The 26868-nt window shown below is 38.8% G+C and overlaps 1 protein-coding gene across 2 annotated transcripts; it reads right to left on the minus strand.

Moving 5' to 3' along the window:
• Positions 1 to 3677: 3677 nt before the first annotated feature.
• On the minus strand, positions 3678 to 25689 carry PEX2 (peroxisomal biogenesis factor 2). 2 transcript variants are annotated; one of them, XM_052787174.1, is made up of 2 exons: positions 25126 to 25689; positions 3678 to 4657 (listed from the first exon to the last, which is right to left on the minus strand). In XM_052787174.1, exon 2 carries the CDS (start codon positions 4636 to 4638, stop codon positions 3733 to 3735), a length of 906 nt encoding a protein of 301 aa, XP_052643134.1. In that variant the 5' UTR covers positions 4639 to 4657; positions 25126 to 25689; the 3' UTR covers positions 3678 to 3732. The 2 variants fall into 2 exon arrangements, with proteins under 2 accessions (XP_052643134.1, XP_052643135.1); XM_052787175.1 differs by lacking the exon at positions 25126 to 25689 and adding an exon at positions 24757 to 24883.
• Positions 25690 to 26868: the final 1179 nt, after the last annotated feature.

Consider the following 26868-nt stretch of genomic DNA (forward strand, 5'->3'; position numbering starts at 1 on the left):
CATCTCACACTTATGGAAAAATAAAGAAATATTTCCAGGTAATGCAGAAATCAGATACTATCCCTCTCCTTTCTTTTACAGAATACTGAAACTCCTGCTTTTAATTCTTCCATACCATTACTTAAATGAGACCTCTCAGAGTAGGTTGAGTGGTGGTGGTTTGTGGAAGCAAGGAATCAGCATTCTCTGACTCCTTTCACATAAATGCCTGCAAAATCACACCTTGTGACAAGTAGTAATTCTCATTCAAATGAAGATATGAAAAGTTTTCTAATAAGTTTATTAACATAATTAGTCTGTTTCAATTATGGCTTCATCTTCTGATTTCTGATACAATGAAAATGTGCATGTAGCACATGTAGCAAAGACACACAACGGAGCACAAATAAAGCTCTTAATACAGGGCTGTAACTCCTGTCCAAGACTGAATAAAAGTTCTGGTCCTTTAGCTTTCTTAAATTCTACACATTTATCTTTTTCACTGATGCACATATGACTGCTCAGAAGTACATTCTCATGGTAGTTGAACACTAAACCCCTTTTGTTTAGAGAAAATGACTCAAGAGATTAACATTCCAAAATAAATTTTATTCCCTCTACCGCAGGAAGCATCACCAGATGTATCTTAGTCCTTTGTTACAGTAAGAGTTTTAACCTGAAAATATAATGCTTATGAGGACAAATTATCAATGCAATTAGTATGTGAAATTAATTATCCTCTGATTAGTCTACAAATTATCTATTTTTTTCTGTAATATCTTCAAGTAAGAATTTTCTGCAGTTTATATCTCACAAGACACAACAAAACAGAATTACAATATAAAAAAAAGGTATATTTTTTAATTTAACAATGCTATAAGGAAGCTGCTGAGTATTGACTTTGGAGTCCTAAAAAGCTAACCTGGCAGCAAGTAGTTTTTCAATATGCAAGTTGAAACCTTGGTCTCATCAATCTGAGTTGTGACTACAACTGAGCGAAGGTTTCACCACATGGTAGATTAAAAAACCAAAAAGATAAAATTCTGTATCTGACAGAAGGAACAACTTTCTTCCCAAACCTTCTACTTCTGTGAGATGCATGGTACCTGCTTACTTGCATGCAAAATAAAAGAATTAAAGCCACACCTTAGGATCTAGGATCTCAGGGTAATGCAAACTGTTTATTTATGCCATAAGATACAGACTTTACAAACTTGGTCAGTGCTACGAGCTACAAACCTAACACACCAATGATGACGTACTACAGTAGTAGGCCAATGCTTTGGTATAATAAGCCATCGTAAGTTAAGTATCAAAAGTTCAATTCCAGAAGAAAAACAGGGAAGCCAAGTGCAATATGGCACAGCCAGCAGAAAATAGTTGTTCAACAGAGGTACAAAACTTCTGGAAATTGGTTTTGTACTGATACTGTAACAGGGATGAAAAACAGTACACATTTTACTAGGATTTCACCTGCATGAAGCTGCAAGAGACAAAACAAACCTCAGGAAATTCATACAGCTTAGGTAAATCAAAACAGCAGGACAGAGAGAGGTGGAATGAAAAAGAAAGACAACATTCTTTAATATTCAGGAAAAAGAAACTTTTCTAAACAGGAAAGAAGTTACCTCCTACGTAAGAAGAACATGACACCTAACAGAGTCCAATATAGAAAATCCATGTTCTTTTGACACAATACTGCACTGTGACTTCAGAAGGAAGTATCCACAGGAAACAAAGGTCTGCTATGATTATAAACTACGAACACTGGATTTTGGACGTGTAAAAATCTTAATTAAGATAGTTAGAGAGAGGTAGCAGAAATGCTGATGATCCTTTCTGGGGACTTTAGACCATGTCAAAGTCAGGGTTGCTAATACATTTCTTTGGAAAGAGCTATTAAGTGATGTGGAAGGACAATTCACACAGAATCACTTCAGGACCAGCAAGTGATTCCAGGATATTCTCCAACAGACTTGCCCATTTTGATACTTCCAATAAAGACAGATTTGTACCTGCTGGTTCAAATTGCAACAGCAAATAAATTTGGCAGGCTGCTGATATACACATTTGATGGCAAATAATGCATTGCAGCACAGTATCTGGAAGCAGTTGGTCTGAAGTCTCTGTTGACCCACAGAACAGTAGCAGAATTAATGAAGTTTTGGGCTGCCCAAAGATACTTACAAACCCGCTAACTGTATTTAATTGCATCAGATGAAAGCGCTGTGTGTCACTCTAAAGATCAAAACCTAGAATTTAAGGCCTTCAAAAAAACTGGCTGGTGGGTTGTTTTAATCAGATACTGAAGAATGTAATAAACCATTTCATAAAAGTAGATGAAAGATATTGAATCAGCTGTTACCACACTATTTTGGGGACTGATTATTCATGATAACCAATCAAGAACACAGCCACCATAAAGTAATTTATCCAATTTAACTGTTTAAGTTTTTGAAAATTTGATTTAAGAGCCAAAAAAGGATGCAATGTATTTTTGTGTTAATGAGATATTTCTGGGTAAGACTTACTGTTAAAAAAAAGAACTGCAATTTTTTTAAAAAAATATAAGTCTTATAAAACCAGGTCAGAGAATAAATGGATAAAGTGTTAAAACAGGGAATAATAAAAATATTGCAAAGCCAACAGAGAAAGCAAATAGTAATAGCAAAAACCAGGAAGAGTTACCTTCTTTTTTTTAATGTCTACATGCACATAACTGTGTTTGATCATTTTTCTGTGTGGTAGTGAGCCATTAGTGAGGTTTGGCACCCACTTCAACCACACCAAAAAAAAAGAAGAGTGACAAGTCCCAAAGACAGCATCTTGTGAGTAAACAGTTTTCTCCAGTGTCTCTGACACAGAATAATGTGGGTTACCTTGGGCAGCTGCCACATTCCCATGGATGAACTGCATCCCTCAGCTTTACAGGGAAGAAGTGGGAAGTAGTCACATATACATCACTGAAGATCACAGATATATAACTGACTGAGTAAATGAGTTCAGTCATCTCATGAAGGTCTAGAAGGTGCACTGTATTTGCACAGGAAGTGATTTTATCTCCTGTAGGCACATGTTAACTACAGAGTATCTATCTGTCTACCAGATGGATCACTTAAAGCCTATGGTCTATTGATAAGAAAGCAATTCTCAGTTAGAGAAAGAGTATGTCCTGTTATGGTGGCTGATTATGATGAAAACTATTAATAATCTGCTTAGATGACAATTCATCTTACACCTTTCCTTTCTGCAGTGGAACATCACCCTGGGAACTCAAATTCAAAATATTCAAATTTAAAATTATTCTTTAGGCATGACAAGGATGACTTTCCCACTAAATCCATCTACTAGCTAAGTTGGTAATGGCAGAAGCTTTTACAACAAGCTTGAGAAAATCCACAAAATGGGTAAAAGCTTACTGGACATCTTCTTTATCTGTGAGGGAAGTATATAGCACGCAGTTAGGACGTGGTAGGCTGACAGACTCTAGATCTAAGAAGGAATGACTTGACAAGATAGGGGTACCAAACTGGTATCAAGTAGCCTGACAGAATAGAAGAGCTGGTGAAATCCTTCCTTTTCTTTCCTTCGGAGAGGCAAGCTGGCACTGTTACTCATTAAAAAAATAAGACCAGTAAAGACATATGTTACAACAAATTACAGGGTCTCCAAACCCATCTTTAAGCTTTCTGTTTACAATAATCTCTTCAACATAATATTTCATGTACAGTATAAAAACAAAGCAACCTCATATCAGGCATGCAATTCTGTCATTTCAATTTTGTATTTCAGTGGCTGAAGACTGTGTACCTCTGACCCACATTTAGGACATGTAAAATACATATCAAATAAACAGTTACTTTTAATACAGTAGTAACAAAAAACATGCAAACAGCCTATGGTATGAGGCATGGTAGGCCATTCCCCACATAGTGAACATTCCTTGCAGTGAGCTGCTAATGTGTTTTCACTACCTGCAATAGGCAAACACCAAGAAGAAATTTTAAGTTTTAGTTTCTGTACATTAATAAGTGGTAGCAGATAGATCAGAAATTCAGCAAAGCCATGCCATAAGAGCTCCCTGTTCATGTATTCAAATCCTACCTGCCGAACACTTTGCGGCTTGCAAAAAACCGACCTAATTCCTAGAATGCGTTCTGTAAGCGTTGAAAATGTTCCTTTCTGAAGAAAAATCAGAAAATTTAGAAGTCCACAGAGTTTAAGAAGTCCAGCTCCAAAATTAATATAACTCTTAATTTTGCAGAAAGATTGCAGTTGACGATTGCTAAATAAATCATAACATCTTTCTTCCAACCACCTTCCACCAACAGTGAAAATAAGATACCATAACTTCTGGTGTTTGCTCAGAGGTTGGTATTTCTCTGTCTGAGATAAGTTATTCTTGTAATGAATATTCAGAATAGCCTGTCCCACAGTTGCATTCTTGGAATAGATAGTGAATCTCCATAATACAAGCCATAAAAATGCTTTTACTTCTGGTTCAAAATGAGCCAACACGCCTGGTTTAAATCCATGAAAACAGCTGGTAAACTGGGACCACACTAGCTGTTCCAGGGCTTTGTTTAGTTCAAGAGCATCAAGTTGACTTATTCTGAGCACAGGATTCACACTCTTTTCATTTCCAATGCTGGAGGCCATTTCTTCACAAAACCACTTTCTAGGAATAAACATAAATAGATTTTAGTATAATGGAGCATTTCCTATTTTTATGCTTATTAAAGATAACAAAGTTGTAATATACCAGCAGTAAACAAAAAAATAACAAAAAAGCTGCTTCAGAATGCTGTATTAATACGTTATTAATATGCTACAAGTCCTTTCAGGAAGCTTTACACTAACAGTATAAAATTTCATCTCAAAATAAGTTATATTGGACTATTTCTCACAAACAGTAATGTTTGCATTTGGTTATAGAACAGTGTTTAACACCTTCCGGATATTTAGAAAACTCCATAGATTTAACATTTCACTGTATAAATGTCATGGTTTAACCCCAGCCAGCAACTAAGCACCACGCAGCCGCTCGCTCACTCCCCCCCACCCAGTGGGATGGGGGAGAAAAATCGGGAAAAGAAGCAAAACCCGTGGGTTGAGATAAGAACGGTTTAATAGAACAGAAAAGAAGAAACTAGTAATGATAATGATAACAATAATAAAATGACAACAGTAATAATAAAAGGATTGGAATGTACAAATGATGCGCAGTGCAATTGCTCACCACCCGCCGACCGACACCCAGCTAGTCCCTGAGCGGCGATCCCCCATGCCCACTCCCCAGTTCCTGTACTAGATGGGACGTCACATGGTATGGAATACCCCGTTGGCCAGTTTGGGTCAGCTGCCCTGGCTCTGTCCTGTGCCAACTTCTTGTGCCCCTCCAGCTTTCTCACTGGCTGGGCTTAAGAAGCTGAAAAATCCTTGACTTTAGACTGAATATTACTTAGCAACAACTGAAAACATCAGTGTTATCAACATTCTTCGCATACTGAACTCAAAACATAGCACTGTACCAGCTACTAGGAAGACAATTAACTCTATCCCAGCTGAAACCAGGACAATAAGTTTAAGAAAAAGTATTGCTGGGCATAACTGTAATATTCAATTGGACCTTAAAACAGAAGACCAGAAACAAGAATTGTAGAACTATATGGTGTTTTATGGAGAAATAGAGAAAATGAACATACTAACTAAAATCTAGAACAGAACAGTGGGGTGCATAGAAAATATTGCCATATGAATACTTCAGTAGCGGCAGCTGAAAGTAAAATCTGAGAAATACTAATGAATTTAATGATTACATACAGAAAGATACGGATGAAAATTAAGGTGGGAATGATAAAACTTGCTAAATAAAGGCAGTGATTTGTTTAGAGAAGAATCATTATATGGTATTAGAGAAATATTCAGCATTCAGACCTAAATTATCATAAAGTACATCACTGAAGCCTGCATATATTTTCTAGAGTCTTTTGACAGGTGTGGGATTGTGTTACTTGTCATGTAACACATTTCCTGGCAAGATGATTAATATATACTAGCAACTTCAACAAATGTATACTCTTCTTGTTCAAGCATTACAGAGAAAAATAAAAATATTTTTTAAAATTGCTTGGTTTAAATGTTATTTTATCTGGAATTCTGTGACTAAGAAAATAAATGCAATAAATTGCAAGAGCAAAATATGGATAATGCCTCAGTAACGCAAAATTGTGGGGTAACTGATTTCTGGTTCCTTTAGTCCACATAAAAAACTCAAAGTGATTTAGGAGAAGTGGTATATTTCAGATAGTATGCAACATATTTCACTTTCTAAATCAGATTCTTTGCAGACAAGCAAGGGTTAACAGCCTTCTGGAGAAAGTACAGAAGAAGGTACTTCAAATTGTTATTTGTAAGAGGAAAACCTGCTATAATACAAGACTGCTTTGAATAAAAGATGCTGTATAGGATCCTACATGGGAATGGTTGCTAATGATGCTAAGAATACTAAAAAAAAAAAAAAAACAAACAAAAACCCCTCTAAACCAATAACCGTTTGCTGAAACAGAGTGCACCAGAAGTTTTAAAACCCAGTATAAAACTTTATTTGTAGCATTCCTGCTGTTTTCTATACCTGTAATTGGTCATGTCTATAAGGAAAATATAATGGAAAGTTAACAGGAAATATGATTTTGTTCTTAATGCATGGTGTACAACAGTAGTTTTCAATTAACTAAGACTGGCTACATGGCTAGGGCATACAATAGGTCCACTCAGTTTCTTTAAGCTCTGCCTTCCTCATTAGCAAGCAAAATATGGCTGAAGGCAGTATAAGGCCACCTCCTCCAGGCAAAAAGCTATGGGGTTCATCGCACTAACCTGCACTGGTCTGACAGGCCAGTATACAAGGGTATACAAAGGCAGTATGCCCAAGCCTGTCTCACTCACACTTCCGTCTTTTCTGTAGTAAGCACCAAAGCACAGGAAGTGTGGTTGGAAAGTACTATACACTATCATCCCAATAACTTACCTCCTCTGCCTTGTGATCAAAGGGTCAATTCAACCCCTACTGGATCCTGCTGTATCACTTCAAAAACTCCAGCTCCAATGACTATCCACCCTCCTAGCCCTCATCTTCTCATCCCACTACCATTTTAGGAACCACAGCCTCTGATAACCGTCTGCTCTGGAACCTGTCACTGGTTTAGTGCTATTCACTCGTAACCCCTAAAAGTCTAGTGTTTTCTTCACTTCTGGCAACACCTCAGTCCCTTCTACTCATTCACTCCATTCTACTCATTTTAGTTACCCTCCTACTTGTGTTCTATACAACTCCCAATACACAAAAATCCCCTTTCAAAATCCTAAAGTTATTTGAAAGGGACATCTTATCAAACAGCTTCTTTGATCCATCTACTAAAACCATTTTACAACATCTTTTTCAGCTGTCTTCCATTATCTCAAGTGCTATGAGAAATTGCTGTTGGAGATTTCTCATAAATAAGGTAGGCTAAATCTGTGCAGACTTTTTTTTTTCCCCCCAGTATAGCCAGATTATCTTAAGAAACCTCAGCAAGTGAGGAAAGGGTCATCAGGAACCTTCTGAAGTTCAAGGAAAATCTGTCAAATACACACGATTATGACTGATCATGAAATACACAAGAAAACCCATGGAGTACTATAGGCTGGGAGCTGACTGACTGCATAGCTGCTTTGCAAAAAAGGACTTGGGCATTCTGGCAGGCAGCAAGCTGAACCCAAGTCCCCAGTGCATCCTTGCGGCAATAATGCCTACTGGAGTGCCTCAGCACATATATAGCCAGCAGACTGAAGGATGTGCTTATTCCCCTCTACTTGGCATTGGTGAGTCTGCACCTGGGACACTACATCCAGTTTTGCCTCTTTTCTATCAATAGTACAAAAGAAATGTCAACAAACTGAAAAGAGTCCAGCCACTAATACCATTAGGGAGCCCCAACACTTGATATATGAGGAGAGCTTGAAGGAACTCAGATTGTTCAACTTGAAGAAAAGGCAGCTAAGAAGTGATCTAATAGTAATCTTCCACTACCTAAAGGTTACAAAGATGATTAAGTCAAACCTTTCCGTGAGATTCAGTGAAAGAGAGAGGCAACTGGTAAGTTGCTACATGAGAAATTCCAATTGGACATAAGGAAACTGGAAGTTTATCTACAGGGACTGTGAAATCTCCATCCCTGGAGATTCTTAAACTTGACCAAACAATGCACTAAGCTACCTGTTCTAGCATTGAATTTATCCCCAGTTTTCACAGGAGGATGGGCTAGATGTCATAAAGATCTTCCCCAGAACTTGATCTTCCCAAAAATTTGTGCATGCCTCGCTGTAAGATCTAATTGATTTGTGACAATACGCATTTTTTTCATGTCCATGATCCTTTATAGAACTTTACTTAAAGGAAGTAACTTCAGTGAATCTGTCAGTGTGGGTTGGAACTTTGTACACAGAAAATGGGAACCGCTTTTGAACTAACAAGTCCAACCACCATTTGTTAACCTTTGAAATCTTGTGAAATCCAACAAGTCTCCTTTTAAAAAAATTAGAATCAACACCATATATAGCTTAACTGTGACATATTTAATGTCTCTTCCTGAATTACCGACTAGCAGATTGATTCAACTTTGAAGTCACTTTTATACAAACTATATGGAAAAAAAATAGTATCAGCCAAAAACATAAGCAACTAATAATAAAGATGTACTCCTTTAAAATCTTTTAAATTATGCTTATAATATTCCTACGTAAGCAAAGCTTTTTTTTTTTTTGATGAACACTTAGGTAAGCATTCTCAATTTAAGCAATAAAACTGGGCATTGTTCTGAAGTTCTTTGTTGCTAAGATCACTGAAAGTTTGCCATAGGCCATGGCTGTTAACTAGACCCTGCAAGTTACTTGAAGATTATATCCATATAGCTTTGATTTTAACGTGTAAGCACATTTCAGTGTGCTTACTGTTACCTACAGGCTGAAGTGTTCTCCTAAACACTATGCTTACTTCCAAACTGATTTAAGGTTTTACTGCACTTATAGGGTAGATACTTACTTCCCACAGACAAACATTACAAGGAAAAGTTTGAAATCTGTATTTTCCTATGAAAAATGTCTGCAAATGTCCTAATGATCTGGATAACAGCAACTGTTTCTTTGAGAGAAGAGACCTAAATTCTAATCTCTATTTTGCTATAGTAGGGAATTGTCATTATATTCTTTGTCTATGGTGTCCATTTTTTTCAAGTGCTAATAAATAAAGAATAAATAAATCATAATAAATTAAGTTTTCCCTTTTAAAATTACTTCCTCTATACAAAACCTTTCAGAAATTTGTTAGATTTTTCAGCTTTTACTGTTTTCACAAATTGTGGTCCTAGAGTAGGAATAAATGAGAAATATTCTGGTTTAAAACTATGTAATAAACACAGCCTGTGTCAAGACATTTAACTTACACTTTTTAACATTATTTTTGCATTCCATAGTCTGCTGAGCTACACAGACTATAAAGAGAATGCTGGTTTTCCTCCATGTTTCTGCATTAAATTCTATTTGTCATGTCCTTACTGTTTTAAGTCTCTTATTTGGTCTAATTTAATTTTTTTAAAAGGTAAGAACTCAGAATTGTAGACCCAGTAATGAGACAAATATCAATGCTCAGTTAAGGATGCCATCAGGCTTAGCTTATGTGATCAGAATTGAACAGTCAAAAATCAGGTGAAGATACATAATAATCTCTACATGTGATTAACTTCTTACATAAATACACTTTAAGGCAGAACAGTGAAGACTACTACTTGAAAGGCTCTCCCCTGATTTTACACTGTCACAGATATTGCATATAAAAAAAAAAATTGCCTCCCAGAAAAAACAAAAGCACAGAACATTTCTTTCTTAAACAACCTATAGTTTGCCTGTTGATTTTTTTGTTTGTTTGTTTTTTAACTAAAGAAATGAAAAATCCCACTTCTACAGCACACTGTGCAACAAAAAGAATAATTATCGTGTATCACCAGGGAAAGAGGAATTTCTTCTGGTACATGTTAGTGCTGTTATTGAGCATTGTACAAATTATGAATGAATATATTTTATTTGGAAACATGTTATTGACAGAAATCTATCAATAGTAATGTGAGTATTGTCAACAGCCTGTCAATATTAATGTAATTATGATTAAGGGGATAACATGGATTTTAGCTATAATACCAAGTAACATCTCCTGCATTGCTGCTATCAATATAAGCATTATTATTGACCTGTTCTGGGACTATCACTATGAGATGTATTACCATCAGGCATATTTGTCAATGCATTCTGCCCACAAAAATTCTACATTTAAATTTACAGGTCTGTAAACTTTGCCTGCAGAAATAGACAAATCCAAGTAACCTCCAGGGTGCCATTTTTTCCACAGGACTATTCCACTGTGGATGAGTAATCAAGGGGTTTCTACTGTCTCAGTGCTACTGCAATTCCCTGCTTTTCTAGCATAGTCATTAGAAGATAGACAGACATATATTATATGCAGAAGCTTCAAAATATTTTTAAGTATGACTTGTCAAAACACTTTTTGGGAACCCAAATAAAAATATATTTTATTAAGTAAGAAATGAAGCTTTGTTCCTTACTGCTCTAACTTAAAATTGCATCTAGGATGCAAGAAGTAGAACACCTATTTACTTCACAGAATTCATGATTTAACTATTTTAGATAATCTCTCTGTGCAGCCAAAACATGTAGTCTGAGCACTGTACTTATGCGGAGATGGAATGGACTGCAAGAGACTACCTAATCCTACCTCAGCATGAACACAGGCTCAAGAATATCTTGACAGATATTTAACTACCAAGACAGCTGATTCTACACTAGGTAGTCTGTTCCAGTGTTTCATCACCCTTATAATTACAAAGAATCTTTTTCTAATATTCAATCTAAAGCATCCTTATTACAAATAAACATGGTTTTCATTCCACAAGAGAAAACAACAATGGAGAAGAATTTCCAATTTGTCTGCATCTTCTCAAGAGGAAAAAGCAATGAGGCATGTGAGGGGACCAACTACATATAGAAGATTTGCCAAACTAGACAATGTCCTCTTTCCTACAACATGCCTGGTATGATCCTCCAGAAAAAAAGCCTTACTTTTGTCAAGCAGCACAGTTAGTATTTACCTTGAGGTCTACTATATCATCAGATCTTTTTCTGTCATTTTTCTCTCTGAATAGTTATTTCCTGGTTTGTATTCATGTATTTGAGTTTTTCCTCTTAAATGCAGTGCTTCATACTTGCCTGCACTGCTTTTCATCTTGTTGATTTCACAGATTCTCTCCACATTCATCAAGAGTATTTTGGATTCAGATTTTATGTTCAAAACAAAGAAAAAAAACAAAAACAAAACCAAAAAAAACCAGCAAAACTTTCAACCCCTCTCCCACTTAGTATCATCAGTAACTTTTCTAAGTGTGTGTGTTCTCTTCAATCAGCCAACTCATTAATGCCTTTTCATCTTGACAGGGTACTACAGATTATTACTCTGTAAAGGCAATTTTTCAACTTGATGCTGATAATATCAGCATCTAATGGAGATAGTATTGATATAATGTTTCCTTAGCTTGCTTAAGTAGGGAAAAAAGACTTTATTAAAATCAAGCTGTATTTACCTAAAGTTTTCCTCTTACTTACTAAGTTTGCCATCCTTTCTAAGAGGAGAAACAGACTGAGGTTTCTTAGGAACAGGTCATGTCAAACCATACTGGCTGTTATACAATCTCTCTTCTGCGCATTTTTAGATACAAATTAATTGCTTAACTATTTACTCCTGAATCTTTATTTGGAATTGAAACTGACAGGTTCAATAATTCTCTTAACAGAAGAATAAAGAGACACAAACACACACACACACAAACCCATTTCGCTGGCTATTTTCACCCTCTGGGACATTAAATAAAATAAATGCATACATAAATAAATTAATAAATATATAAAATCAGTGGTGCCTAATTCCTCAATCATTCTAGGATGAATTTTATTAGGATTTGCCATTTGAGCACACCTATATTAAGATTCCTCAGGCTATTCTTTCTGTGCTTTGGCTCCACTCTTATTTTTTTGTCTAAGATTAATTTTATGAAAGTAGCAGGTCACAATATATCTCCTTAAGTATGAAGTAAAGAATCAGTCTTTGAAAATCTGTTATTTGTTCTCCTTTCTTATTTAATAACAGATCTAGGTAATGGACCCATCCCTTTGTGCCTCCTCTTATTTAGAGTTTTGGACCTTTTCATTAATTCTTTTCTTGTGCTTTGTAAATTGAAACTTATTTTATTCTTTAGAGTCACTGATTTTATTCGTACATTCCTATGCTATTCATTTACATTCATCGCTAATCATGTTGCAATATTTTTGCCTGGACAACTCTTCTGATTTCCAGGCCACTGAAGAACTCCTGATATATCAAGTCTAACATTCATTATTATTTTAGTTTATTATTATAAACTATCTCTACACAAAGAAATAACAGGACATACATTAAAGATAGCCATTTTTTAGCCTTTTCAACAGACTAGATTCTGCCAAGTCCCAGCATTCAGACCTATGGCCCAGGCAGGCGGAAGTACTATGTGGTGGGCATGCTAGGAATCATACCCTCTCTGGAGAGAATATCACTAACACACAGTTCCTCTTTTCTTCAGGAGCTACAATGCATTTGGTATTGTGCATTCAGTGTTGCCATACTGGGTGTGAGAGAGAGCACAAGCCATACCTGTAGTCTACTATTCCTCCTTTTATGTTCACAAAGTTAGGATATCAACAGATAGCAAAGAAAACTATCTTTCCGCCCACAAGAATGTTGAGCTTTTTTTTGTTTGTTTTTTTTTTTTTAGTGTGAAGTGGGATTTGTGAGTTGGTTTTGTGTTTTTTGGTTTGTTTGGGGTTTTTTTTTTGGTGAAAATGTATTCCATTTAACTGTTCTTTTCAGTTACTCTCAGTAGCAGAGAATATTTAGATGTCAATTTGAAATCAATAAACTTTAAAGATGAGAAATCAAATTATATGTATCCAGTTAATTTTAAAATCTTCCTTTACATCAACTCTCATAATAAAACACAGAACCTGGACCCCAGCTGCTCAAAGCCTCATGTCTTACCATTAATTCTCATCTCTTTCTTGCTCATCAAGTGTAGAGAGAAATATCCTCAGATCAAAGTCTAATTGGGAGCCCCAACTGTGTTGTCTCTTAATCACTGTAAAATTAACTTAGCACTATATCATTACCTCAAATAACCTTACAAAAGATTGGTTTTGTATTACTGTTTGGATTTCTATATACTTCAGCTAAATACCTATCATTTTGTAAAGAACATAAACTGATACTTACCATTTGGAATAACTACTAACACTAACTGAAAAACCAGTAATACACTGCCATCACAGAAAATATTATTTATTTCTTATATTCCTGGGAGGCAGGACTATATCTCAAAATAGACAAAGTAAAGGAAAACACTGAATGACTGACTGTGTAACAAATCAATCCCATAGATGAAATTAAGATTTTCACCAAGGAGAATGAGTAAGCAACTAGCAACAAATCCCAGAATCCTAAATGCTACAGTTACATTTGATGTCTGAAGACTAAGAACAAGACACAAATACATTCAAATCACAGGTTGCTTTTCCAACTTTAACTCAGTAAACTTAGATTTCATAAAATGGGATACAAGAGATCAGCCACTGCTGAATGCCTGGAGACAGCAAGAGAACATAACGATAGCTCATTGATTCATCTTCCATAAACTACCTGCCAGAGTCAAAATATTAGGGCTTCAAGTTACAAAATCAAAACCAGCTCCGAAGAGCCAGAATTGATACAACAGTAATGAAGAGCAGTAGGAAAGTGCTGCACTGTTAGAAGCTGTACATCAGTCATTTCTGTCAGTATTTGATGGAAACTGAAAATCCCGCATCAGTGTAATACATTCTCTCAATGAATTCTAGCAACCAAGACTATTATTGGCCACTGTTAAAGATACTCTGAATGCTAAAAGCTCCCACTGACTTCAGAAGAAATTGTGATCAGTCAGCACTCTTAAAAGACAGATTATTAGATGCAAACAACTAGATCCGATAGACAAATTACTGCATAACTACTATTTAAAATACTACCTTTTAAAATTTGTGATGTTAAATTTAAGGCTACAAAAGCTCAAAGTACATTTGTATTCCCCATAGCATAAAAGCCATAGATAGCATAATCCTACCAACTTTTTGGATATGGCCCTAATTTTCATTTATTAGAGTGAATAGGAAGATAAGCATGTAAAAAGTCATATGTTCAATCACCATTCTTCTTTATTCCATATCCCATTCTACTTCTTCCCCCATCTTATTTCCTGCTTTTTGTCATCCCTCTCCTTAGTATGGCAAATTGCAAACTCATCCCTAAAGGGATGTGTCAATTCTGCTTGTAAATTCCCATTCTCTGCTATACTAAATGAAATCTAGCTGCTGTTCCTTTTAATTAAACCAGTGCTAAAACCCCAAATGCTTAACAAAACAAAGCTGTGTTGTAACTTCAGGCTTTCCAAAAAACATGGTTCAAAAAAACCCTTGAACGCTAAGATGAAGAGTCAAAATATATGCCCGAAACACAATATTGACTCTTTTTCTTAGGAATTAGGTAATGGCAATTATCTGGAGAAGTGCCTTACCTTTACTGTTTCTGAATCAAAATGGCAGTGGGTTTGGTTGGAGTAGTTCAACAGAGTTGTGACTGTGATGGTTAACCAGCAAGGAACAGCCCCTTGCAAGGAAGGGGCAACATCTCTGACTAAACCAGTATCAGGAGGTGTAAGAGCATGGGAAAGATAAGGATCCCTTGTGCTACAAACGTAGGTCTCAAATGTTGATGATAGCATCAGCAGATGACAGGGAGACCCTTGCATTTCAAAAGATTTTAATTATGATGAGGATACGAGGTTCTGGTATAAGGATGGATAACTGAAAGTTCTATTGCATTGCACGTGTAAAAGTGAAAAGGACGTAAAGCTTAGTACCTATGCCATCCTTTGTGTAAAGGTGAAACATCACATGGTGGCAGAGGTATGCAGCTCCATTTCAGAATGGTTCAAAGACAGAACATGAATGAACAGTTGTGAGCACACTGTAGGCAGTTATAGCCATAACTCTTCATTTGCTGGTTACTGGTACTTGCCTGAAAAGTTAGCCTTATGCCTCGCGACATACGCAATACCTGCTTTTCACTGTTGTAAGGGCACTGTACCTCACATAGCCGTATTTGTCAAGCACAGCATCAATCCCAATTTTATGCATCTTTTCCATGCCCCTCCTTACCTTTCTTCCATTCGAAACTACCTAAAAAAAGTCATCTAACTTAAATTCCCATTTCACAGCTCTGTGTTTCTGTTCTGCTCCTACATGTCTGATCCATATGAATGGATCACTAGATAGGTATGGAGATGCCAGGATAAAGATTAAGAAGATATGTAGAAGGCATTCAGAAGCAATGCCTGTTCTATATACTCTGATACAATTTACCACAGATGACAGAACCCTGAAATTTTGCATTAAACACCTTACGCTCATAATTTGTGAAACACAGTCGTTGTGCAGATTTTATTCCAACTTTCTTCCTTTTTACATACATATGCATACCAACTGCAGTCATGAATATTCAGTGATATGCAAGTGTAACACTGCTGATCCAAGTCCTGCACTGCAGGAACATAAAGTCCTTTAACCTTTTATTAGAAACACTTACTAGATGAGAAAGGTAAAAATCTGTCCTAAATGCATAGCTAACTCATAATTAATCTCTGTCCACATCTGTACCAAAAGTAGGACTGTATGTAAAAACAACATTGTTACAGATTGTATATATTCATGTTAGAGCCAAGAAGGCCCTGCACCAATAAAAAGACAAGCCTGTTCACTGTCAATTTTAAGTTTTGGCCTTGTATTATATGGCATAACTTACAAATAATTGTATCTAATTATAATCAAGAACTCTGAACTGGTGGAAGGATAAAGAACAGTACTTTACCTGATGCGTATGTCTCATTTCTTAGGCTTGTGTTCTACAGAAACATAAGCTGATGTAATTTCTGACAGCTACGGTCACTCCCTCCCATCTTCCTTCAACTGTGTATTGCCACCTTTCCTCACAGACTAGCGCCAACACTCATTTGACCCTCTACTGAACTGTTCTTGCATGTTAAAATGGCAGAAGACAAACCTGTTTAAATTTGTTTTTCTGCAGATTTAGTACACAATCAGGTCACCACAAAATCAGGTAAGACATGTGCAGTACCAGTAAGAAGAGCATCAGGGCCAGGAAAAAAAGGTAGTCATGAAACTGGCTGCCTTTGCTTCTCAGCATCATACTCTCACATCTGCCATGAGGCAATAGCAAGATAGAAAACCAAGCCTTTCATTTGACTAGAACTGTTCTTACGGTCTTCAAACCCAACATGCTGAATGTGCAAGGATAACACCACAACACTGTAAATACAAATAATGAAACTTTTTGCTGTCTTTCAAAAATGAAAAGAAAGAAAAAGAATAATTATTTCTACAAGTTCACTGTAGGACTCATGCAGACTTGCAGGTGAGAGGCTATTCTGTTTAAATAAGTAACACTATGCAATTCCTCCCCACTCTTACATTTTTGATATGATTGTACTTTGAAATGTTTGGCATACACAGTGACTAATAGGGATGCTGGGAAAATTAGATGTGCTCAGTGTCCCCAAATCTTGACAGTTTTATTACTTGGTAATTATGGTAACTTTAAGCACACAAGGGAAGACTGATATGCTTTCACCACACTCTCTTCAATCCTATAACTTCATTAGCATTTTAGAATCCACTGGCACAGCTGCACATACATACTACATGTAACAGTTTAGAAGAGGGATAATAATTTCCTTACTAGGCAGCCTGAGCTGTACACTGTGACAGCTTCTACAAACCCTCTGCAATTCCAACATGAATTCCCCTTCATGATTTAGTTATGCCCCACAGTGTCATGGTCCTACATTAATTTCCTTCCCAGGAAAAGTTCCTTTCTCCTTGCCAGCCCCCTCCTGTGATATCTTCTGTCAGCTCCTCTGCTTATAGAATTAATAATATTGTTTTTGAATATTATTTTTTTAATGTATTTTTCAAGTTTTCTTAGAATTTAAATTCAGATTATTTCCTTTCTTTTCCAACCCCACTGCCAATATTAACAAAAATGGAGACGGTGGAGATAAGCAGTGGCAGAGACAGCATTTTTAGAGAGGTTGTTCCCAGGCAGCTACTGATACAAACACAATGACTATTAGGAGTGATTCAACTTACTTCTAAAGGCCAAAAACCTCCACAGGTCCTCTCTTGCAGGGAAAGAAGGAAGTACCCAGACCCAGTCAGAGTCAACCTTGAATCAAGAGTTGCACCATTGCCATAATTCCTCTCTTCCCATATCATGTATTTGTCATCTTTTTCCTCCATCTCACAATTTTTTTCTTTCTTTTAATTTTTAACCCTTTCTTCCTCTGAAAAAGCTGCATTTAGTTTCCTTTTGAAAACAGTCTGAAATAGTCTCAGACTTCCAAATTTCTTGCATTCCACCTCCAAACCAAAAAACCCTACCACCATCTCCACGAGACACATTACAAAGGGATAGCATCCTTTCTGTTCTTCTTCTCCTGAAGGTTTTTGTAAAGTTTAGATGTGAAATGACAATGCTTGTAGATGTAGGTCAGATGCATGGCCACAGAGACCATTTAGCTCATCTGAGAAACTGCAGGACAGAGAGCCTGTTACCTTCTCTGTCCACATACAGCACAATCTGACTCATGAGCCTGCAGCTTTTTAGCAGAACACACTTTTTTTTTTTTTTTATTCACTGCTTTTAACTTTACTACTTGGAGAGTACAGGGAGTGCTGTGGAATAGCTGGTGTTGAGAGCATACTAGTTAGTTAAACTGAGAGTTGTAGCATCATACCCTTTCTCTTCCTCCCTTCACTGGTCTATGTGAAAAAGTATATACTCTATTAGGTCTCAAAAGGGGGGGGGGGGGGAAAAAGCAACCCTATCCACCCCCCCCCAAAAAAAAACCAACAAGAAAAACCCGAAAACAGCATAAGCAGCCTGCTTAAAAACACCGTACTGAAGTAACCTTCTGCTGCAGTCCAAGAGATGTAACAAGTTGTAGGGCCTGTGATCATTAACTGCAGCAGCAATACAGTGAGTTTGAGTCTATTCACATTTTCAGTAATACACAACTTACCCGCATTTAGGTTGGAAGTTTAAATTTGCTCTCTGCATGCTCTAAAACACTGTGTGAATTCAGATGTTCCTGGAAAGTTAACATTTGGAAACCAGACCTTGCTAGGGAGAAATTTACATTAGGGTATTCTAGTGAAAGACTTATTTTAATTGACAAAATTATCATCTTCTAACTGCATACATTACATACAAATGCAAATACACCATTTTCATACTTTATATCTTATGAGTTGTTCAGTTTAGTATATGCTAAACATATGTATAAGGCTAATACATTTGTAGAGAGTTAAGGGTACTTATGATAAGAAGGCCCAACAGACACTTCACAATATTTATAGAATAGAGTTGGTTGGGATTTAAAGAAAAATATGCCTCTCTAAGCTTGCTGGCAAAGGAGTCTTTTTTTGCAGTAATTCTAAAGTAGTACAGAGCAGCTTCCCCCTCTTGAGTTTCCCAAAGTATGTGTGTGAAAGTCCACTGGTGGGTTGCCAAATACTGCTTGCGTATTTACTGCAAGCTGAGAAGAAAAAAAAAAAAAAAAAAAGGAAGAAAAGGAGAAAATTTCAGAGTTGACTGTTACCCCCTCCATTTTTATTTTTTATAAATGTGATAACAGGAGCAAGCAGAAAGGGATCAGTGTGTTTATCATAAGCTTATAAAGTCCAATCCCCACTTGCTCAAGCAGGGCCATCTGGAGCCAGTTGCCCAGGACCGTGTCCAGACGGCTTTTGAATATCTCCATGGAGGGAGACTCCACAGCCTCTCTGGGCAACCTGTGCCAGTGCTTAGTCACCCTTACAGTGAAAAAGTGTTTCCTGATGTTCAAACAGAGCTTCCTGCGTTTGTGTGGGCCCACTGCCTCTGGTCCTGTCACTTTGCACCACTGAAAAGAACCTGGCTCCGTCCTCTTTACACCTTCCTTTCAGGTATTTATAGCTATTGATAAGACCACCCTGAGCCATCACTTCTCCAGGCTGAACAGTCCCAGCTCTCTCAGCCTTTCCTCAAAGGAGTCATGCTTCGGTTCCTTTATCAACTTTGTGGCCCTTCATTGGGCTCTCCAGTATGTCCAGGCCTCACCTATACTGGGGAGCCCAGAACTGGACACGGTACTCCAGACATGGCCTCACCACTGCTGAGGAGAGGGAGAGGGTCCTCGACCACCTCCCTTGATCTGCCGGCAACACTCCTCCTAATGCAGCCCAGGATACCATTGGCCTTCTTCGCCACAAGGGCACATTGCTGGCTCATTTTGAACTTGGTGTCCACCAGGACCCCCAGGGACTTTTCTCCAAAGTTCCTTTCCAGATGGATGCCACCCAGCAGACACCAAGGCATGGGACTGATCCTCCCCAGGTGCAGGACTTTGCACTTTCTCTTCTTGAACTTCATGAGGTTCCTGTCAGCCCATTTCTCCAGGCTGTCAAGGTCCCTCTGGATGGCAGCACAACCCTCTGACCTATCAGCTACTCTTCCCAGTTTTGTGTCATCAGCAGACTTGCTGAGGGTGCACTCTGCCCCATCATCCAGATCATTAATACAGATGTTAAATGGGATCAGACTCCATACTGACCCCTGGGGTACACCACTAGTTACTAGCCTCCAGCTAGACTTTGCACCATTGATCACCACCCTCTGGGCTCAACTGTTCAGCAGGTTTTATATTGACCTCACTGTCTGCTTACCCAGCCCATACTTCACCAGCTTCTCTATGAGGATGTCACAGGAGACAGTGTTGAAAGCCTTACTGAAACAATTATCTACTGCCCTCCCCTCGTCTACCAAGCCAGTCATTTCATTGTAGAAAGTTACCAGGTTGGTCAAGAATGACTTCCCCTTGGTGAATCCATGTTGACTACTCCTGATCACTTTCTTGTCTTTAATGTGTCTGGAAATTGTTTCCAGGATTAGCTGCTCCATCACCTTCCATCCTTCTTGGGGATCAAGGTGAGGCTGATCAGCCTGTAGTTCCCTGGGTACTCCTTCTTGCCCTTTTGAAGTTAGGAGTGACATTGGCTTTCCTCCAGTCTTCAGGCACTTCTCCCAGTCTCCATGATCAATCAAGTATTATCAAGAGCATCCTCACAGTGATATCAGCCAGCTCCCTCAGCACTCACGGGTGCATCCCATCAGTGCCCAGAGCCTTATATATGTCCAGTTTACTTAAATATTCTCTGACCTAAATCTCTTCCACCAAGCATACATCTTCCCTGCTCCAGACTTTCCCCTGGGTTCTACAATTCCTGAAGGTCTTTGCTAGTAGAGAAGGAGGCGAAGAATGCCTTCAGCACCTCAGCCTTTTCCACGTCCCGCATCACCAGAGCCCCTGTCTCATTCAGCAGTGATCTCACATTTTGCCCAGTCATCCTTCTGCTACTGATGTATTTACAGAAGCACTTCTTTTTGCCTTTGACATCCCTCACCAGGTTCAACTCTAGGCAGGCTTTGACTTTCCTAATCACATCTCTGCATGCCTAGACACTGCCTTCATACTCCTCCCAGGTTACCTGTCCCTGCTTCTGCATGCTTCCTTTTTATGTCTGAGTTTTGTGATGAGCTCCTTGTTCATCCATGCAGGACTGCTGGCATTTTTGCCTGACTTCCTACTCACTGGGCTGGACTGCTCTTGAGCTCTGAGGAGGTGATCCTTGAATATCAACCAGCTTTCCTGCACCTCTCCAGGGCCTCATCACATAAGATTCTTCCAAGCAGATCCCTGAAGAGGCCAGAGTCTGTTCTCCTGAAGTCCAAGGCAATGATCTTGCTTTCTAATACCTAAACCAGGCTCTCAGAGAAAGCAGGCACTAATATCAGTAACTGACTAAGAAATAATTACATTAGTTTCTACCAGGGACCGTACAGCTTAAAGGAGACATGAGCTAAACTGGAACAAACAAACATGCTGAACTTCTTTATTAAAAACGTATTACCTTGAGAATCTTCAAAAACTCTCTGCCCCAAAAATCATTAAATATCTAAAAAGTTTTAGAAGTCAGATATTAAAAATAAAGTAATATAATATATCTTATTCTCAGTTAGACTGACGTTAATCCAGAATGAGTTTATTGGTAATATATGAAGAACATTTCTTATTAAATACAGAGCTATCTTTCAATTCAAAAGCTTATTCACGTTTGTTTCTTATTATTATTATTATCTTATTTTTCTTCTTATTAGAGCACACCATGCTTACAAGCTAATTTACTGAAGGTTTTTTTTGTTTTTGTTTTTTGTTTTTAGAGTAGGTCATTACAACCAGTACGGAAATACAGCACATAGGTAATAAGGTACTTACATTATAACCTCAAATTGTTGACCGATTTGTCTACTGTTTAATTTACTGCTGTTTTTTCTGCAGACATCTGTTCTTCTCCTCCCTCCTTTCTTTCCCCCTACCCTGAACCTCACAGCTTTGAAATGACTTTCATATGTTTAAAAAAATAGGAAAAGGAAAGACATTCTCACTCTCTCCCATTCTGAATATGTAATTAAATGGGGTTTTTTTTCCCGAAAGACCATGTGCTTCATTGCTATATCCAGATATATGTTAATAATTCAGACATCACTCCCTACTCCTTGATTATTTACAACTTGAAGACTCATTTATTTTACAATATACTTTTTTGTATTGATAGTATATAGTCATAAACTTGTTTCCTTCCTTCCCAAATATTCTCTGGGCAGCCGTCTTTAGCAATTTTCAGAACTGCCACTTTTAAAGACTATAAAAGATTAAACACAGGAGAAGATCAAATGACTTTCTTGACTTGCACAACAGCATTTGATGTCAAAGCACAAATGGAGGTCCTCAGATTAGCAACAGTGTCACAAACTATCAGAGTATAGAAATTACCTTTCCCATTCTATTCTATGAAGGGTCTAATGAAGTCTTTATATACTATCAATACCTGTTTGCAAGTTTTAATTGAGTTTTATTTAGTCCATCACAAGAACATTTGCTTCCTACATGTCCTGAATCACAGTGAGCATCAAAACCTTTCTGTGAGTCACCACCTTCTCTAATAAAAGAAATTATACCTACAGTCTCGAGGTGGGGGAAAAATGAAATAATCTAATAGGAGACAAACACAAAGAGCTCTCAAACAAAAAAATTCCCTCCAAATCTAAACACCCTCCTTGCACAAAACAGACATTCCATATACCTAGCTTAAGCCTTAATAATCCACCAACATGAACTGGGGCAGACCATTCCAGCTACCTGTCAGCCTTTTAATCAGCGGGTAGATTCATAATGCATCTGAAGGCCCATTACCTGAAAATTAAACTTTTAAAAAATAAATTTAGAGGATGATATTTTATATGCTTGTACTGCTGTACTAAGAGTTCTAAGGGTAGCCATGAGAGACTTAAACATGAGCTGATTCAGATACATGTAAGTTCACCGGTATTACTTTACAGTTTTCAACATTTCTAACATAAGTAAAAGATACTTTGCCACTCATGCAGAGCAATGTCTAATTTATAATTGTTTACTCAATTATATCAACATTAAAAGTTTCACTAAAGCTTTAATGGGAACTGATTTTCTTCATTTGGTGAAAAGGATGATCTCAACAAATAAAAAACCACAAGTCTGAACCAAGGCAGGCCTAGAAGTTAAAAGGACTTACAAATAGAGGCAAAACTAAGCAAAGAGTTATTTCAGCTGCCTTGGCCCCAGATTAATGCAATTTCATTATGCTCTGTACTCAATAAACATACTCAATTCCTACTTTAAAACCTGTAAATATATATAACATTGGGGTTTTTTTAAATATATATCTATGTATAAATTGTCACTTATGAAAAATACCCAAACACCCTGCCTCTTTCAGCCTCTCACAATACAACCCAGATAAGTAGCCAAGAAGAGGATATAAGATCCTTGCAAACCTTCATAGACAATAGCTTTAAATGTATTTCACTTTCCAATTCACTGACTCTACTCAGTAATTAAAGCATAAATAAGCTATTAAAATATTAATATTTTTAAAAATAAAAAAATAATAATGCTGCTTTCTGAAGAATATGTTTGCACAGGCAGACACAAACTTCTGACAATTTTTAGCAATGAAAGTAATATCTGATTTACCCAAAAGACAAGTTATTTTCAAAACATCACTGCAGTGTATAGGATAGCAAAATATTAGAAGGATTTTTTTTTTTTTTTTTACAGAAAACTGAAATTAGTTTGAACTAGCCTATTCATGGTGTAATCTCTCATGCACAGGACTATTTTTTCTCCACATACATCACTAAAGATACAAATGGTGAGCTATTCTCTCCAAAGAACGAGTTTGTGGAGAATATAGCTTTTTAACTCCAAAAAAGTATTCTTACTAGCAACTACTGCTAGAGCACCAGCGACCGCAGTAGGTGTTCCCATACTGACGTGATCATCTATTTCCATAGTAAATTCCAGAAAAATTAAAATATAAGTATCAAATCCCTCCAATACTCTTGATTATATGCCCTACTGGTCTATTCCATTTCTACTAAAAAGAATGAAAAAAGCCTTTTTAACAAGTTCATTTATACATCTAATAGGTGTGAAGTTATCCCTCTAACTCCAGAGCAAGTAACTGAAATTGATGACTTCATGCAGTATCAACAAACTTAAAAAAAAAAAAAAGTGACTCGTTACTCCCCTTAATAGTTTATTTGCTACTCTAGTTCACGTCCCAGCAATGACACCTTCAGCTGTTTTCCTACTAATCACTTCATTAGATAAACTAGTGATAAAGGACAGCCAGGAAGTGAAAAATAAACTGCTGATTAGTAGAAACTGAAGCATAAAGAAGTAAAAAAGTTTGGAGAAGAAAGCACTGATAAAATAGATCTTCATAAAGAATAAAAATAGTATTAGTCTTAAAGTGAAAATTTTATCAGCGACTGTTGCTGAACTACATATTAATGACAACTCCAAAGAAGTTAGACAAGAATTCACTAACTTCCAGTAAAATCAAACAAATCGCTAAATATTTCTGAATAAGATTTTACTATAAACTGGCCATACTTCATCTTTGACCATGGTGAATACTTCCCTCTCACTGACAAGTGAAATACACTTAGGGATTGGAAGTAACATACAGTGCTGTGGTTTTCGGTATGGACTATTATCATAACCGGAATTCATCCCTCTGCAAAAACACATTGCCCATTCAAACTAAATCCACATTAATTTTGTGGCACGCTAACAGTTTGTTATTTACACTTACAGGCTGCACAAAACTGGATTAACAGAAAGTGGAAAGAAGCCACTGTCACCTTTAGCAGGCAGTACCTGTAGGAAGCCTTGTCGCCTATAGCAGGCAGTCACAGAAAAGACCTCTAGAGGTCTTTAACTGGTTCGCTCCCTCGGCTGACATCAGAAAAACAATTCAGAGTAACATATGCCTCTGCCTGAAAATTATGCCCTTTCCACAGAGCACGCGCTACCAGGCTCCGTCCTTTCTCACCTTATACCCAGGGCCTAGCTGGAAACCTGGCAGTCCCTTTGCATACCGAGGCACACCACAGGAGAAGAGAACGGCAGTGGGACTCACAGCACTGAGACGCCCGGAGGGAGCGTGAGGCGAAACGCAAGGGTTTTTTTACAAGCAGGGCCTGGAGAAGCGCCCGGGCCTGACCCAGAGGGCCTGCCCCGCCGGCCCTGCGGGCCCGCCGCCGCGCCCCGGCCAGCCGCCCCGAGCCTGCCGGGCCGCGGGAGCTGCCTGGCCGCGCTCCGTCGAGGGCCGCGGCTGCGGCAGCAGCTGCTGCAGTCCCGCTCGCCGGGAAGGCCGGCGGCAGCGCCGCGTCGCGTCCCGTCCCGCCACGCCCCGACTGACCTGCGCCGCCGCCGGGCCTCCGCAGGGGTACGGGCGCGAAGGGCTCTGCCTCGAGCCTCCTAATGAAGGCCTGCGCGGACGGAGCCTCCTCGGGCCGCCCCGGGGACTCTCCCCTCCGCCACCCGGCTGTCGCCCCCGGGCACCGTCCCACCGGCAGGCCCCGCCAGGTCATAGAGCCAGCTCCTGCTGCCTAGAGCGGCTGCGGCACAAACCACGGTCACCGGAGGTAACCGCCTAGAGTGGCTCTGCAGGAAGTACTCTGGGAGATCGAGAGGACGCGCTAGAAGGGCTGCCGGGACGGTACCCGTGCCAGGGTGAACCGCGGGGCTATTTGACTGACGTGCCGTAGAGCAAATCAGTGGCTCGGGGTGAGGATGAGGAGCCAATGGGAGAGGCAGGAGGAGGGGCGGCTGCCGGGCCTAGTGTGGGGGAGCGGACTAAGGCCGAGCGGGGGCCGCCGGGCAGCGTGTGCATCCTGGGCCCTGCGAGCGGTCTATCGTCCCGGTGGAAGCGGAGCTGCGGTGTCGCCGTCTTCAGCTTGTCAAGCGCCAGCAGCAGCTTCTGCTCGCCCTGGCCGCCCGCGTGGCGGTGGAAGGGCTCCCGGCTCGATTCGGGGCGGGATGGTCACCGAGGGTGGTGCGGGGGTGGCGAGGCCGAGCAGCTTGGAGTCGAGGGCAGCCTGGGGTGCAGCCGCGGCCCGTGGGGGGCGAGGGGCTTATGTAGCGTTTACTGACGGGATTCATAGGGCTGTGAGAGGAGAAACTGAGCAGACGAGGGAGGAAATGTGGTAAGAGCCTGTGGGTGCTGCAGGCAGGTATTTCTGAAGCAGCTTTACTCCAGCGCTGTTTGATGCGTGGTTGATCCGTTGGTTGCGGGCGTTCGTGGCAGCCAAGTCCTCCCTCACAGGTCCCAAAGTGCTTTAGGTGATTGAGAAGGTGTTATTTGAATGTATTACACGCTTAGGTGGGGAAAAGTGCATTGGAAAGTTGACTACTACGGTTCTAGAAAGAAAATTAAAGGGAACTCTAAAATGTGGCTGAACAGCTTGAGAGGAATCTACATTGTTTATTAAACATAAAAATTAAAAGATATTCAAATAGTGATTTATTTATTTCCAAACAGTAACTAGATTTAGTTTTGGTGTACTCATGAATACAGATTCACAGGTGACATCAGGGGTCCCAGTGATACCGAAAAAGCCGGTCGAAGAAACTCCAAGACTCGATTTTGGAGTTTTAGGAAGCAGGCATTCTTTATTGTAGCGCTGGGTGTATGGGGGATCGCTCCACTTATCGTGCACACCGTCAGGCCTAATCGTGCAGGTTAAGTACATGTTCTACATACATATTCACTAGATTTCCGAGAAATGTTATACATATTCATTAGTTTTCTGGGAAAACTATTAGCATATGCAAATGTCTTTTACGCAGGTGCATTGAAGGTCTCTGGTGGTCTTCAGGAGTCCTCTGGTGGTCTTCCATAGTCTTCCTCATTTGTCCGTTACTTGACCCTTCTCGGATGATTCTGCGTAGTGTGATCTTCTGCATGTTTGATACATCTTATCTTAAAGAATGCTCGTTAGTGATTCTATTATCTATGCTTACATTTTGACATAATTCACATGGATACTTCTAAACTAAGTTACCTAAAATGGTTAAAGTCCTCCTTATCTTCTTCAGTGGGGGTTCTTCCGGGATGGTCCAGAAACTGCAAGGCCATCCAAAAACAATTTCTCACACATTT

This window comes from Harpia harpyja, chromosome 5 (genome assembly GCF_026419915.1).
Source record: "Harpia harpyja isolate bHarHar1 chromosome 5, bHarHar1 primary haplotype, whole genome shotgun sequence".
Lineage (NCBI taxonomy): Eukaryota > Metazoa > Chordata > Aves > Accipitriformes > Accipitridae > Harpia > Harpia harpyja.

Excerpts from the sequence above, each read along its gene's own strand:
- PEX2 (XM_052787174.1), bottom strand. The coding sequence starts at position 4,638 with ATGGCCTCCAGCATTGGAAATGAAAAGAGTGTGAATCCTGTGCTCAGA.